Source organism: Chaetura pelagica, unplaced genomic scaffold (genome assembly GCF_000747805.2).
Source record: "Chaetura pelagica isolate M959 unplaced genomic scaffold, ChaPel_1.0 scaffold7, whole genome shotgun sequence".
Taxonomy (NCBI): Eukaryota; Metazoa; Chordata; class Aves; order Apodiformes; family Apodidae; genus Chaetura; species Chaetura pelagica.
This window is the reverse complement of record NW_009953920.1, coordinates 3,337,938-3,353,348: the sequence shown is the minus strand read 5'-3', so window position 1 is coordinate 3,353,348 and position 15,411 is coordinate 3,337,938. Positions and strand designations below refer to the sequence as shown.

The 15,411-nt window shown below is 41.7% G+C and overlaps 1 protein-coding gene across 1 annotated transcript in view; it reads left to right on the top strand.

Annotated features, from left to right (window-relative positions):
* Positions 1-15,411, top strand: part of TNS3 (tensin 3) — a 105,394-nt gene that overhangs the window by 29,778 nt on the left and 60,205 nt on the right. The window contains exon 12 of the mRNA XM_010001533.1: positions 9,921-11,180. Within this exon, the coding sequence (XP_009999835.1) occupies positions 9,921-11,180 (1,260 nt within the window). The remainder of the gene's footprint in view (positions 1-9,920; positions 11,181-15,411) is intronic.

Below are 15,411 nucleotides of genomic sequence, written 5' to 3'. Positions count from 1 at the left end.
TGGATATTGAAACAGACTGAGAAAGAAACCACTGTAAGGTAATAGCTTGTAGTCTGAATTACCTTTTCAGTTAACAGATTTGCACTCCTCCTTGGCTCCAGTAGTTCAGGTTTCATTGAGCCCAATTGTCCCCTCAGGCTCCTCCCTCGTGTTTACATTTTCATTTGCTTTTTCCGGCTGGTAAAAGTCTCGTGCTTTTTTAGCAAGACCATTTTCCTCCAGGAGCAGGAACAGAAGCTGCAGATCAAACAGCGGGAGTAGAGACATTTCTTGCCTTCTTAAGCTGGGATGTCTTCCTTAAATCTGTATGCAGGGTTTCGCTTAGAGAATATTAGTTGATTTATAAATGAGCCAATTATTGACTGTTGCGGGAAGTTCCTGATCGTGCCTAGTAAAGAGGTAAAGGTAAGAAACTTTGTTGTGGTTCAAGGGGTGGAAATACAAACCACATACACTTCTGTATGGATTTTATAGGAATTATATGGGTAGAGTTTGCAAGGAATGAGAGCCTGTATTTGTTAGGGAGGAAGAAAAGAAAAGACAAGCACACGTTAGAAGATTTAACTTGGAAGGAATGCAGCTCTGGACTTGTCCAGGTTTGCCTGAAGGTAGAAATATTTATTTATGAGGTTGAAAAAAAAATCCATGTAATGTTTCCTGCTGCAACATGAAAAAGGGTACAGCATGCAAAGATGTGTGTATTTGCAACCTTCTTTTTGTTCAGATGGACTTGGTGAATTTGTATTTTATGTGTTTACCTAGCTGGCTTGCATTTGTGTGTGTTTTCACCAGTGGTGAATGGACAGGGGATAGTTGTGGGGACAGGTAAAAAAGCTGGAAGACTGAAACCTCTTTTTAAGTCACAAGCCTGCCTTTGGGTGTTTGGATTTCAAGGGGAAAGTGCCAGAAAACACAGACTTGGAAGAAAGCCACTGAATTCGGTACGTTTGTATTTCAACTCCTAGTTTTTATATAAGTTGCTCTTTGTTTAGTAGGTATGGGAATGAAAATGCACACAAACGCTTTGCTCTAAGACTTTCATTTATAAAAGACTGGTTTGTGTGTATGTAATTCAGATTCTTGTGGGAATTGTCAGGCTTCAGCCTGGGCAGTTCAGGGAGTTGGAACAGCTACTCAGAAGAGAGGTCAGGTTGAAAGTAAGTGGGTCCCTTTGATTCAGTTAACTAAATTTCAGCATTACTCAGGTCTCCACAGTTGTGAACTTCCCTTGGTTTTTGACAGCTGTATTACTCCCACATTTTACAATGTGTTTCTTCCTTGGAAAAAGTGAAAGTAGAGATTGAGTTGTGCATTGAGATGAGGTATCAAATGCGTAAGGCCTCTGCAGTACCATTACTTAGCAGGGTGCACAGAATAAAATTATGCATTGGTAGTGTGTTTTCTCATTTTCTTTGGTTAAAAATGTTCCTGCTTGTATGCATGGTTTCACTGTTGCACCTAGGTTAGTTGTCACTTTTTGAGAGAAAACGTGGATTAAGACCAGAGTAAAGAGAAGTCCGAAAGTCTTAGTGCAGAGGTATTCTAAAACTATGATTTAGAAGAAGGTAAAATATGGAATGAAGTTGTTACCATAAGATGAGAACAACTTCAAAACCTTGCATTTTGAAGTTATATAGTATTTGAATAGTTGATTTGCCCTGGTTTTATGAACAAAAACCCCATATATACATAATTTTATATACATATGTTTTTTCATAGAGAGCTTTTATGTATATATATATATAAGTACTGGGACTGGTGCTGTTTAACATCTTTGTGACATGGACAGTGGGATTGCATGCATGCTCAGCACGTTTGCTGACAGCACCAAGCTGTGTGGTGAGGTGGACATGCTGGAGGGAAGGGAGGCCATTCAGACAGACCTTGACAGGCTTGAGAGATGGGCCCATGCCAACCGTGTGAAGTTGAACAAGGCCAAGTGCAAGGTCCTGCACCTGGTTAAAGGCAATCCCAAGCACAATTACAGGTTAAGAGGAGAATGAATTGAGAACAGCCCTGAGGAGAGGACCTTGGGGGTGTTGGTTGGTGAGAAGCTCAACATGAGCTGGCAGTATGCACTTGCACCCTAGAAACCCAACAGTGTCCTGGGCTGCATCAAAAGAAGAGTGGCCCCCAACACAGGAAGGATGTGAAGCTGTTGGAACGAATCCAGAGTAGGGGCACAAAGATGATATGAGCCCTGGGGCACCTCTCCTACAAAGACAAGCTGAGAGATTTGGCATTGTTGAGTCTGGAGAAGAGAAGGCTCTGAGAAGACCTTATAGCAGCCTGCCAGTACCTGAAGGGGCTACAGGAAAGCTGGAAAGGGGCTTTTCACAAGGACATGAGGTGATATGACAAGGGGAAATGACTTGAAACTGGAGGAAGGAAGATTTAGGTTAGACATGATGAAGAAATTGTTAAGGGTAGTGGTGGTGAGACACTGGAACAGGTTTTCCAGGGAAGTTGTGGATGCCTCATCCCTGGAAGTGTTCAAGGAGAGATTGGATGGAGTTTTGAGTCACCTGGTCTAGTGGGACGTGTCCCTGCAGGGGGATTGAAAATCAATTATCTTTAAGGTCCCTTCCAACCTGAACCACTTTGTGATTCTATGATTTATATAAAATATAATATAGATATGTATTTTATGTGTGTACACACACAAACATAAAATAGATCTTCTGTTTCATTTGACTGTTTGCATGTTGTCTGCTATAATATCATCGAACCTTTATAGATAGATTTGTGGAGGCTGTTTCCATTTAAAGCAAGTCATGTCTAAGTGTTCTCTGGGTTACTCTGGATCAGAAACATATTTTAGGCTGCCCAGTATAATACTTGTGTAAAACCACTGATAAACAGCTGCTTTATAAATGCTAACTCTGTCAACAGAGAATGATACCATCAAAAATGCCATATTTTAAAGGAAAATTATGATTTTTGCCTCACAGAACACTTCATATTCCTTTCAAACCAAGTTAGGAGGGAGAAGATTCTGGGTAGTTTGTTTTTTTTTACCTCAACTAAGTTACAGTCTTTCCAGTGGACTTGCAGAGACAAAATGCAAATCTGAGGTAAAACTAAATCACTAATGCTGTTCAGCATTCCATACCAGATTTTTAAAATAATTTCTGGGTAATTATATGTAAGTGCTTGTAATAATTTTTAAAAATAATTTATAATGCTTTCCTACGATGTAAAATTTGAAAATAATAGTAATTTGTCATGTGCAGTATCCATTGTGGTGTTGTTGTGGTTTGGGCCTCAAATGACAACAAAGAAACTGGGGCTGCTCACTCAACGTCCCCCACACACACACTGTGGGATGGGGAGGACAAAGGCAAACTAGAAGCTCATGGGTCGAGACAAAGGACAAGGAGGGTTCTTCACTGATTAAGGTCCTGGGCAAAATTGAGGAAAAAATAATTTAATTTCACACTAATCCAATGCCCACAGGACACAGACAACACACAGAGCAGGGCTTGCAGATGTTACCCCACCCCTCCCTTCTTCCAGGGCCCAAATCCCTTTGTTCCTGGTTTCTCTCCCTCCTTCCCCCCAGCGGCACAGGGGGACAGGGGATGGGGTTTAGAGTCAGTTCACAGGCTGGTGGTTCCTACTGCTCCTTCCTCCTCAGGAAGAAGGATTCCTTACAGTCCTTCCCTGCTTCCCCACAGGGTCCCTCCCATGGCAGAGAGTCCTCCACCAACCTCTCCTTCATGAGTCCTTTGCACGAGGTACGGAGCTGCTCCAGCCTGGGCTTCCCACAGAGTCAGGCATATCTGTTGTCCCTCTGATGGCTCCTTGGCTGGTTTTGGAGCAGGGGGTGCCTCTCACAGAATCCCAGAATCCTAGGGGTTGGAAGGGACCTCGAAAGATCATCTAGTCCAACCCCCCTGCCATAGCAGGATCACCCAGAGCACATCACACAGGAACATGTTCAGGCAGGTTTTGAATGTCTCCAGTGAAGGAGACTCCACAACCTCTGGACAGCCTGTTCCAGTGCTCTATCACTCTAAGCTTCTTACAGGAGCCACCCCTGGGGCCTTTCTCCTGCTACCAAAAAACCCACAAAACCAAACCAGCACAGTTGTCATGATCAGGAACTGTAGGTTCAAGTATCCAGATTCCTCAGGAGCAGCAGTATTTTTTATTTTTTTTTTAGCATGACTCTGATTCTTTCTCATCTGTTCATAATGTAGAATGATAATTTTCTGGTGATTCCTTGACATTTCTAAAAAGTCAGCTGCTTACTAGAGTAAAATGGTCTAGTTGGAAGTAAATTGTTTAATCCCACAGTCATGCGATTTCCTTGTAAGGTCTAACAATTAATCTCTAAGTTCACAGCCAAAATGCAGCAGGTCACAAACTGATTTTTGTGCTTCACTTGTAGACAGATAATATGATGCGACTCCTCAAGTTCTAGTATAAATACCAAAAGTAATGTTTATTAGGCTTACCATCCTACTTGTGACCAGTGTCACCCCTGTTTGAGGATCCACTGCTTTGAGAAATTGCGTTAGGGATTTTTGAAGCTTGGCAGTGAACCAGACTTTCAGGTATGGATACTGAAGTAGCACAGCTAGATCCCACGCTTTACTGAGTAAATTTTCCTTTTGTGGCTTAAATACCTTCTTTACCTAGCTGGATGCTTACTTTAAATGGTTTGTGAATCTAGGTAAATTGTTGCTTATTTAGTCAATTTGAGTTCTTGGTTCTCCTCTCATGTATAGGTATTTCATTCAACTTTAGATTATCTACATTTATCAGATAATACTGCAGGGTGTATAAAATATTTCAATCTGTTAATTTCTTCCCTTGTGAAGTTCTTGTTAATAAGTGGTGCACTTAGGCTTGTTGTCTAGGATATGAGCACAGGTTGATGATGAGTGAGAATAGTACTCCTTTCCACAGCGTTTCAGGCATTTTCATCCACTGGTGTTTCACATACTGGCAATCTTGAGGTAACAGGGTGAGACATTGAATGCCACAAAACCTAGTTGCCAGTTTTATGCTGCTGAAATATTTCACAGATATGTTAGTTTGCAGATATTGTCCCTTCTGACATGGTGTTCAGTTCTGACAGGGCTGTGTGATTCATTAGTGCGTATCATAATTGGGAAGCCCAGACAGCTCACAGTTGTTAGTTGCTTTTACAAAGTGGTGTTGGTCATCTTAGAAGAATCTCAAATTTCAGAGATTTTATTTTTAACAAGGACCACGCTGTAGCAAAACCATGGTTACTACTGCTGAACTATCAGGACAGTTTTAATGAGTTTCTATACAAAAATAAGAAGCTTCCATATACAAATTCATGAACATATACACACGTGTGTAAGCTTTCCCTTCCTGGTCATAAGAGGCGTTTCAGTCTCTTAAGTTTTCTACCTCTATTCTAACCAAATTTTGTGTTGGGCCATCCTGAGCCAAACCCTGTGCGAAGTCCCAGAAAGACTTGTGTTGTTCCCAGTAATATCTCTCTATCAATCAGACTTCTAATGAATACAGATGCTTCTGTGTGATAGAGATCTATACTTTTAACTGTTGTGTTTTTTTTAAATCTCTGCAAAAACGACATTTTCATTTATCTACTTGACAGGTTAGGAGAAGAAATTCCTCTAGCAAAATTTTTCTTCCTTTCATCTGATTTACTTGTCTAAAACATTCCTACAGCCTTGATGCTTACCAGTTAATGCTAACTATTCAGAGAAGCATGAAACTTCTTACAATTTCATTTTAGTGTTCACTACAAAGTATAACTCTGGTTTGCATAGTAATTAATTAAATGTCTTAGTCAGTAATGGGGACATTTGGGAGTTCAAAGACAGCCATTCAACTTCTGCATTTACTGAGGAAAGGTGCTTTTAAATTTACTTATAAGACATCTCATTTAGCTCCAAGCTTTGTACTGACATGTAAATGGAGTATGAAGAGGAACAGTGTATAAGAAATATAAATTGTTCAGAATTTGAAAAACAAAACAAAACCCCAGCAATCTCTGGAGTATTGTAAAGATGTTTTATCCAATCCAAAGTCCAATGGAAAGAAGCACCTGAGTGCTCACATTTGTATACTCAGTAGGTAAAGAGCAAAGAAAGATCATAATGAACCAAAATCCCATTCTCTGCTGGAAGTTGTATTTATATCTAATGATGCTAAATCCTAACACCATTAAATATACATTGAGAAATTATTTTTCACATTTCACAATCTGTACAGACATTTAAAAAAACTTGCTGAAAAAACTTCCTTTGTTACAAATAGAAATATAAAGAGGGGGGATAAACAATTCTTGAGGTTTGGTTTGAGCCAGGACGAAGCCAGTTTTACTGATTTATTATTTTTTTTATTTTTTATTTTTTTCCCTTCAGTAAACTCTTCTAACTAGCAGCAAGTTCTCCAGCTACTGGACTGATAACACTGGAATGTTTATGTTACTCCTGAGACTCCGAGGTCACTGTGCTCTGCTGCCTCAGGGATGCTATTGGAGGCAGAAGAGTATCTGTAACCCCTGTAGGGAGGAGTGGACTAGAGGGACAGCAAATTTGACCAAAGTATTCCATTACCTATGTTTATGTAAGCTTGGTGTAAGCCCAGGGATCACGGAAGACAACTTCCTTCTTCCCTTCTCTTCCGTCCATGGCTGGCATTTGGGGACGACTCTATCTGTCCATCACCATTGATCCCTAGGCTTATGTGTTCCTGACCCTCATAACTCTCCCCTCAGCACCTGTCTACTCTTCTGCTATCTCTGGCAGTGGTCTGGGACATTTTGGGACTTCTCACAGCTCAGGAGATGCCATGGGAGTTGCTGGGGGGGGGGGGGGAAGCAGCAGGGTTTTGCACCTTCCTGAACATACTAGTATATATTTGTACATATTTTCTTCTATCATTAGTATTTAATTAAAGCTGTCTAGTTTAGTTTTAAATGCAGAAAGTCTCTCTCCCTGTTATCTCTCTCCTTTCCCTCCCTAGGGGAGGAGGGAGGGGTTTGAGAGGAATGTTGTTGCTGGTTCAGTTGCTGATCCTGAGTCAAACTGTGATATTGAGATTTATAATCCACTTATATAAGTTGAAGCTTGTTGTTTGCGTTTCATTTTCTGTTTGTTTTTTTTTTATTATTATTATTTTTGTTCCAAATATAATGATGTAATTTAAAGTAAAGATGCTGCTTTTAGGTGGAACTCTTGTCTCTTCTTCAGAATGGAAACTGTGTGGTTCACAGTTGGGAGACCCCCAAATGGTTTGTGGTTACTCAGCATTCTGGGCAACATGTAGAATTTAGTTTATTTAGTATTAATGGAAGAAGTACTGGGCCAGGTTATCTCTGAACCTTACAGAGCACAGATGTGCGATGCCTTTGAGTCAGTAGTCCACTGTCTGTCTGCTTGTCTGTACTCCTGTTGCTACTCTGTGGTGGTACAGAGGGGATTAATGAAGGGAAATGCACTAACGTTTACCATGTTTCCATGACTGTAGTTGAGAATTTGAGAGATTTTATACTTAACATTTCTGTATGGCAAACTGAATCTGCATGCTAGAACGTTTCATCTGGTGTGAGGTATTACTGACTAACTAGCACATTTGAAATATTTGCAGCACTGTGTCTCGTTTTGGGTAACAGAGAAGTCAAAAAGGAAGGCTTCTTAATGGTTTTAAGTGTACTAGTCCTGTGTTTACTTAACTACATTTCAGTTCAGATCTGTAACATCCTCAAGTCGATTTTGTGTCAAGATCACAGAATTGTTCTGGTTGGAGAAGACCTTTAAGAGTTCAACCAAAAACCTAACTCTACCAACCATTAACCTGACTTTGCCAAGTCCAATGCTTAAACCATATTCCTAAGTACCACATCTACATGTCTTTTAAACACGTCCAGGGGTGGTGACTCAGCCGCCTCCCTGGGCAAACCTGTTCCAGTGTTTAAATACACTTTCAGTGAAGAAGTTTTTCCTAATACCCAATCTGACAACTTGAGGCCATTTCCCCTTGTCTAATCACTTGTTACTAGGGAGAAGAGAACAACTTCCACCTTGCTACAACCTCCTTTCAGGTAGTTGTAGAGAGTGATAAGGTCTTCCCTCAGCCTCCAATTCTCCAGGGTAAACAACCCCAGTTCTCTCAGATGCTCCTCATAAGGCTTGTTCTTCAGACCCTTCACCAGCTTTGTTGCCCTCTTCTGGACTCGCCCCAGCACCTCAGTGTCCTTCTTGTAGAAGGAGCCCAAAACCAAACATACTACTTGAGGTGCAGCCTCACCAGTGCTAAGTACAGAGGGACAATCACTACCCTCTTCCTGCTGGCCACACTATTGCTGATACAAGCCAGGATGCCATTGGCTTTCTTGGCCATTTGGGCACACTGCTGGCTCATATTCAGCTGGCTGTTGACCAACACCCCCAGATCCTTTTCCACCTGGCACCTTTCTAACCACTCTTCCCGAAGCCTGTAGCTTTGCATGGGGTTGTTGTGGCCCAAGTGCAGGACTTGATATTCAGCTATTCAAAAGAAAGCAGAGATTTTTTTCTAACCATTTTAATTACCCATTTTGCATATATTTTATATTTATTGTTGTTGAGTATGTATTTCATGTGATTTCTGTTAGTAGTAAAGCATAGTATCTAAAAAATTACGTGTGATAAATCATGTAGAGGTACATACATAGGAGACGATTTTAAGACCGAGATTTTTACTATCTAACTTGTGTTTCTCTTGACTTTCTACTGTATGTTTTGCATTCACTTTTGTTGATTATTGAAAAGAAATAATTAAGATGGAGTGATGGCTGCAGCACAAAATAAAATCAGTTCATCAGATTAAAAAATACAGGCTGTGTGCCTCAAAACAACAAGAAGCAGAAGGGCTCATGGATGCCAGTAGCAGTTCTGGGATGAGGAGCAATATAGTCACTTCAGTGGAGCCCTCCCCTTGAATTCATTGCTTTTGTCAGAAGGTAAAACTTGGCTCACTTAGTTCTGTGTGTAGCTGATGTCAGTGAGCTGTGCAAAGTTGTGCTCATGCAACTGGAAGCAGGAATTTGTCTGTTCTCAACACTCAACCTTAGTAAACTTAGTACATGCAAAAATTCCTGCAAAATTCTTCTATTTTTTAAAGATGTTATAAACAGAAAAAAATGTTCTAATCCATATTTATTATGAATGTTTTTTCATAAACTTTAGTTGAGTTAGTGCTTCAGAGATCAGAAATAAAGTTAGGCTCTTCCCTTTGTTGACAAGGAAGAAGTTTTATGCTGATTTTTAAGGGATTACAGCCCTGCTTATTAACATTGAAATGTGAAATGCAATACCAGATCCTCCACATGTGTAGGAATTTTATAGTCTTAACTTTTCCTCGTGTATGCCTTTGTGAAGAGGCCTTATGCATATTCCAAGGACTGCAGCTCCGACTGAATTCCTGTTTTTTCCTTGCGCCGCCAAGAAATGGAGTAAATGATTCTTCTTAGTGCAGTTAGACCTTCAAGTAGAAATGGATAAATTGCATAATATATGTTCAAGGCAAGTATTGCTGGTAGCTTCCTACTGTTCTTGCTCTGAATGGAGTGGAATGCATGGTAGCCACCTCTCACATTTCTAGCACTGTGATAGTATAATTCTTCAAATTAGTATGAAGAGTTTGTGAAGCCCTAAACGTGTATTCAAAACAGCGTGAAAAGAGAGAACCGTGTTTGATCTTGAGCTATGAGTGGCGTATTACATTTCCATCAAGAAAGCGGGTATTAACTGAAATGTAAAATGAAAGAAGGTAATACCATTGTTGATATTGTACTGTAGAATCAATTTAATTTTGCAGAAATTATACCATTACTACTAGCAGTACTTCTGTCGTGTGGTATGACACCAGTGAAAGCCTTTATATAATGCCTTATATTTTTCTCTCCCTTATTACTTGTCTCTCCACAGTGCTGCATACCCAAGGTCCAATCGACGGCAGTCTGTATGCAAAAGTGAGAAAGAAAAGCTCTTCAGACAGCAGTATCCCTGGTGTTGCTCAGGGTGTTCCCATGACTGGCAGTCCTCATCACAGTGATCATACCCTGTCTGTCAGCAGTGATTCAGGACACTCAACAGCTTCCATCAGGACAGACAAGACTGAGGAGCGTCTTGTGCCAGGAGTCAAACGGGATCTGAGCCCGCAAGAGAAGGCAGAACTAGACCAGCTGCTTAGTGGCTTTGGTCTGGAGGATTCTGTCAGCACCACCAAGGATATGACTGAGGCTCGAAGCAAGTACAGTGGGACTCGCCACATAGTGCCAGCTCAAGTTCATGTGAACGGAGACAATAAACTGAAGGATAGGGAGACTGATATTCTGGATGACGAAATGCCTAATCATGACCTTCACAGTGTGGACAGCATTGGGACTTTGTCTTCTTCAGAAGGGCAGCACTCTATCCACCTAGGGAACTTGAGTTGCCACAAGAGCAGTCAGAACTCACTTCTTTCAGATGGCTTTGGAAGTAACACTGGGGAAGATCATCACAGTGCTTTTGCCCCGGATCTGGGAATTGGTGTGGATTCCCTTTATGAGAGATCATTTGGAAGCACTGAGCCAAAGTCAACTCAGCAATTGCAGCGGAATCCTTCTGTCCCACCCCAGTCTCAAGCTTATGGCCCAAGTAGCTACTCTACTCAGACCTGGGTATGCCAGCAGCAGATGGTCACTGCTCACCAATATGGTTTTACCCCAGAAAATGAAATTATAGTTGACATTCATAACACTGTGGTGAATTCAGGCAGTGTCCAAAGCCAGTCCCAAGTCCCAGACACCCCAACATGTGGCTCTGGTAGCAGAGATGCTGTACAGAGGGTACTAGGAAGTGTGCCAGATATTGCTGAAGCTGCAGAGCATGCCACTGCTGAGGGTTTTAAGTCAAGGCCAGTACCTCAGAGGGATACAAATGGCCTGGATCTAAGAGGGGATGTAGGGGATTTGCCAGCTTCTCCAACTTTGGATATTGATCAGTCGATTGAACAACTGAACAGGCTTATCTTGGAGTTAGACCCTACATTTGAACCTATCCCAACCCGCATTAACACTGTCATCAGGGACAGAAATCAAGTAAATGGCTTCACCAGCCTTGATGCAGATGTGGAAAAGCTTGGCAGAAGTCCTGGCTTCCATGACAAATTGGAGGCCACAGACAGGAATGTGTCCTGGCATGGTAAGCTGCTGTAATATTTTCTGATTGTATAATGCTTTTTAATGCTTTTCCTACTACTTTTGTGTTCTTGATATGGTACAGCAGGACCTCAGGTCATGACTTATAACTTTCAGGATAATGATTAAAGGGTTATTTCTGATACCCTCTTTACATAACCATCAGAGAGATTATAGAATCAAACTGATGTAAGATAAGTGAGTTTTGCAGCTACTTGTTTTTTACTGGAAAAGAAGTACTGTTCAGCAAATTATTTCCTGTTATAGATCATCATTTGGAATATTTTTTTTTCTGCTGTAAGATTGTCAGAAGGGAGCATAATTCCTGCAATTCCTACATCAAGACAGTTTTAGAAGACATCTATATTGAAATGGTTATGATTATATGCTTTTTATTATGATGATTTTTTATGATTGCCACATAAAGTAGGAGAAAAAGCTCCAACAAATTTATCTTTAAATTTAACATAACGGTGTTGGCATTAAATTCCTATCCAGTATTTTCATAAATAATATAATCTTTGCCACTAAAGTATTGTAAAACATACTGTTTCTGGAAGTTTTTTGTGTTGAAAAATTCAGAGGTCACAGTGCTTGCATGTGATCTTATGCTCTGATATGATCACAGACACCAACTGGTGTAATTAAGTATGCAACACTTGCTGAATGTATTGCCTAAGTAATGCTACTGGAACTAGCAGCTTTGCAACAGGATGAGTAGTCTGTCTCTGTTTAACCTTTCTTTAATGCTGTAGCTAAAATTTGCAGCAAACAAGGTCTTGCTGTCATGTTTGAAAATTGTGTGGTCTGATTCCTCTGGCAGAACATATCCCCATCCCTTCCTTCCCTCCATTTCTTCTTCTTCTTCTTCCTAGCTCTAGTCTTGGTGCAATGAAAGACTTGCTTTTGTCTCCAGGATTTGAGTCAGTATCAGCTGACATGCTGGAATATATGTTTGTGGCCTCATTGGACACAAATGAGCTGGTGCAGCTCAAGCCCAGGTGGATATGCCAAAACATTCAGTGATGACTGTGTCTAACTAGTGTGTGGTTTCCATTAATGTGCAAGCCTATGTGATCAAGGATGGTGATTCTTGTAGAGAAGGTGGAATCACAATTTTGTATTTAGGAGGGTAACTGAGGACTAAAGAGGTCCATAAATACAGGTATATACATGAGCTGCTTAACTGCTTGTTTGTTTTTAATACATGGTATACGTTTTGTGGCTCTTACAGGATTGAATTATTTAGTTTGTAATTCTCTGTTTTTTTTCTTTCCAAGTTATTAGCTGATGAACAAAATGAGTATGATCTTTTTCTAGCTGGAGAGAACTCTTCTCTTTGGTATACAGTGAAGCTAGTGAAGGGCATAAAGGGGACATTTAAAGTAAGCAACCTTTTACAATTCTTTATTTAAAGATAGGAATCTGAAAAGAGTTATTTGAATTCTTCTCACAGGTTCTGGTCGTCTCCCAAGGGAAGCAGGAGTCACTGTCAATTCCCTTCCATTTGTGAAGTCAGGTAAAACAGGTAAACTTCCTGCCCTAATAATAAACACTGGTATGAATACGGGTTCCAATGAGAATAAGGGTCCTGGTGGCATGTTCTGGAAGAGGATTTTCTTTAAAGATAGTGATGAATTTGCAACCAATAGGCAGCATTTAGAATGCTGGGTAATTTGGGGAGTGGGGTTGCACAGCAACAGGGCATAGTATTAATGAGGAAAGAGTTTAGGAGTCAAGAAGCTTCTTTGCTTTTTTAATGCGCTTGCCTTTGTCAAAGGATTTTTCTCTCCATCAGTCGGAGCAAAGGAAAAGGATGATAAATGTTTTTCCATTTGTTTTTTAAACCTCTCAGAAATATTGAACATTCTTACAGGATGTTTACATCATCCTGAGCTTCAAACATTGTCATATGCATCCCAGTGGTTAATCCACTTCCAGTTCAAGTTCTTTCCAATGCATTTAATTAGACATAGAGTGTATGTCTCTAAAATCAGAGATGTGGTAAGCACAATTTGTATGCTGAAAGTGGTATTTAACTGCTAGTTGCTATCAACAGCAACTCTGTTTCTTACATTGAGTTTTTGTCCTGTGAAAAAAATCAGAGAATCAGAGTCCTTGAGGTTAGAAAAGACCTCAAGAGATTATCTGGTACATCCCCCCTGCTGATCACCTACTGTGAGTTGGCCAGGACCATGTCCAGATTTTTTTATTTACTATCTCCTATTTGCAGCCACCTCCTTGAGCCAGTGCTCAGTCACCCACGCAGTGAAAAGTTGTTTCCTGATGTTCAGAGGGAACTTCCTGGTGTTCAGATTAGTCAGGTATGATTTGTCCTTAGTGAAGCCATGTTGGCTGTTGCCTATCACCTCCTTATTTTCCATGTGTTTTAGCAGGTTTTTCAGGAGGATCTGCTCCATGATGTTGCCAGGCACAGAGGGGAGAGTGACCGGCCTGTAGTTGCCTGGGTCTTCCTTTTTCCCCTTTTTACATACATGGGCTATGTGACCTTTCTACTTCACCAGACCACCATGACCTCTCAAATCTGATGGACAGGGACTTAGCAACTGCATCTGCCAGCTCCCTCAGGACCTGTGGATGAACCCCATCAGGTCCCAGGGACTTGTGCACCTTCACGTTCTTTAGATGGTCACGAACCTGTTCTCCTCCTACAGTGGGATGTGCTTTGTTCTCCCAGTCCTTGCTTTCACCTGCTGTGGCCTTTGTGATGACCATGCTGCATGCATTTGTATAGAGGCTTTTAATCTAGGCCTCAGGTACCTGATTAGCTGGAGGGGCTAGGATTTCATTATATCACACTCCGGGTGCTCCCCTGCTGACCTGAACCCCTTCCTAAGGCTGTGGGCATCTATTGCTGATGCCAGCATAACACTGACATTGATTGGTATGGGATGAATGTATGTTCACTCCCCCCAGCCATATCAGTTCAAACCCCTCTTCACCAGCTTGGGTAGCCTACAGCCAAAGATGCTCTTTCACTTTTCTAACAGGTGGACCCTATCAACCCTCAGCAGACCAGGTTTGTCAAAGCTCGTCCCCTGATTCAGGTAGACAAAGCCCTGGCTATAGCACCAGTTACGTAGTCAGCTGGTGATCTGCTGGATCCGATTTGCCCTATCCCCAGTAGGACTGATAAAAATACCTCCTGTGCTCTAGAGTTCTTAACTGCTGCTCCCAGGGCCCAGTAATCCTTTTAAATATTCTTAGCAGTGCTGGTGGCTGCATCTGTGGTCCCCACATGAAACACCAAGAGTGCGTAGCAGTCAGACGGATTAACAAATTTAGGAAGCCTCTCAGTGACATCCCTGATGCATCCCTGATGCATCCGGTAGATAGCAGACCTCTCCAGAGAGAGTGGTCTGGTCTCGTCTGCAAACAGGTGCAAACAGGCCAAGGTGCAGGACCTTGCACTTGGCCTTGTTGAACTTCATGAGGCTGGCATGGGCGCACCTCTCCAGCCTGTCAGGGTCCCTCTGGATGGCCTCCCTTCCCTCCAGCGTGTCAGCCACACCACACAGCTTGGTGTTTTGGGCAGACTTGCTGAGGGTGCACTCAATGTCACCGTCCATGTCGCGGATGAAGATGTTAAACAAGATTGGTCCCAGTACTGAGCCTTGAGGGACACCACTTGTCATTAGCCTCCAGTTGGACCCACTGGCAGCTACTCTTTGGGTGCGGCCACCAAGCCAGTTCTTTATCCACAGAGTTGTCCATCCATCAAACCCATATTTTACCAGCTTGGAGACCAGGATGTCATATGGAACAGTGTTAAAAGCCTTGCTCAGGTCCAGGTAAATGATGTCAGTTGCTCTTCCCTTGTCTATTGATGTTGTGACCTTCTCATGGAAGGTCATCAGGTTTCTTAGGTACAATTTACCCTTGGTGAAGTCATGTTGATTGTACCCAATCATATTCTTCTGCCTCAGCAGTGCCTCCAGGAGGATCTGCTCCATGATCTTACTGGGCATGGAGGTGAGACTGACTGGCCTATAGTTCCCTTGTTCATCCTTCTTTCCCTTTTTGAAAATGGGGATTATGTTTCTCCTTTTCCAGTCAGTGAGGACTTCACTGGACTGCCATGACTTTTGGAATATAATAGAGTGGTTTAGCAACCTCATCCACCAGTTCCCTCATTACTTGTGGGTGTATCTCATCAGGTCCCATGGACTTGTAGACTTTGAGGTTCATCAGATGGTCACGAACCAGATCTCCAC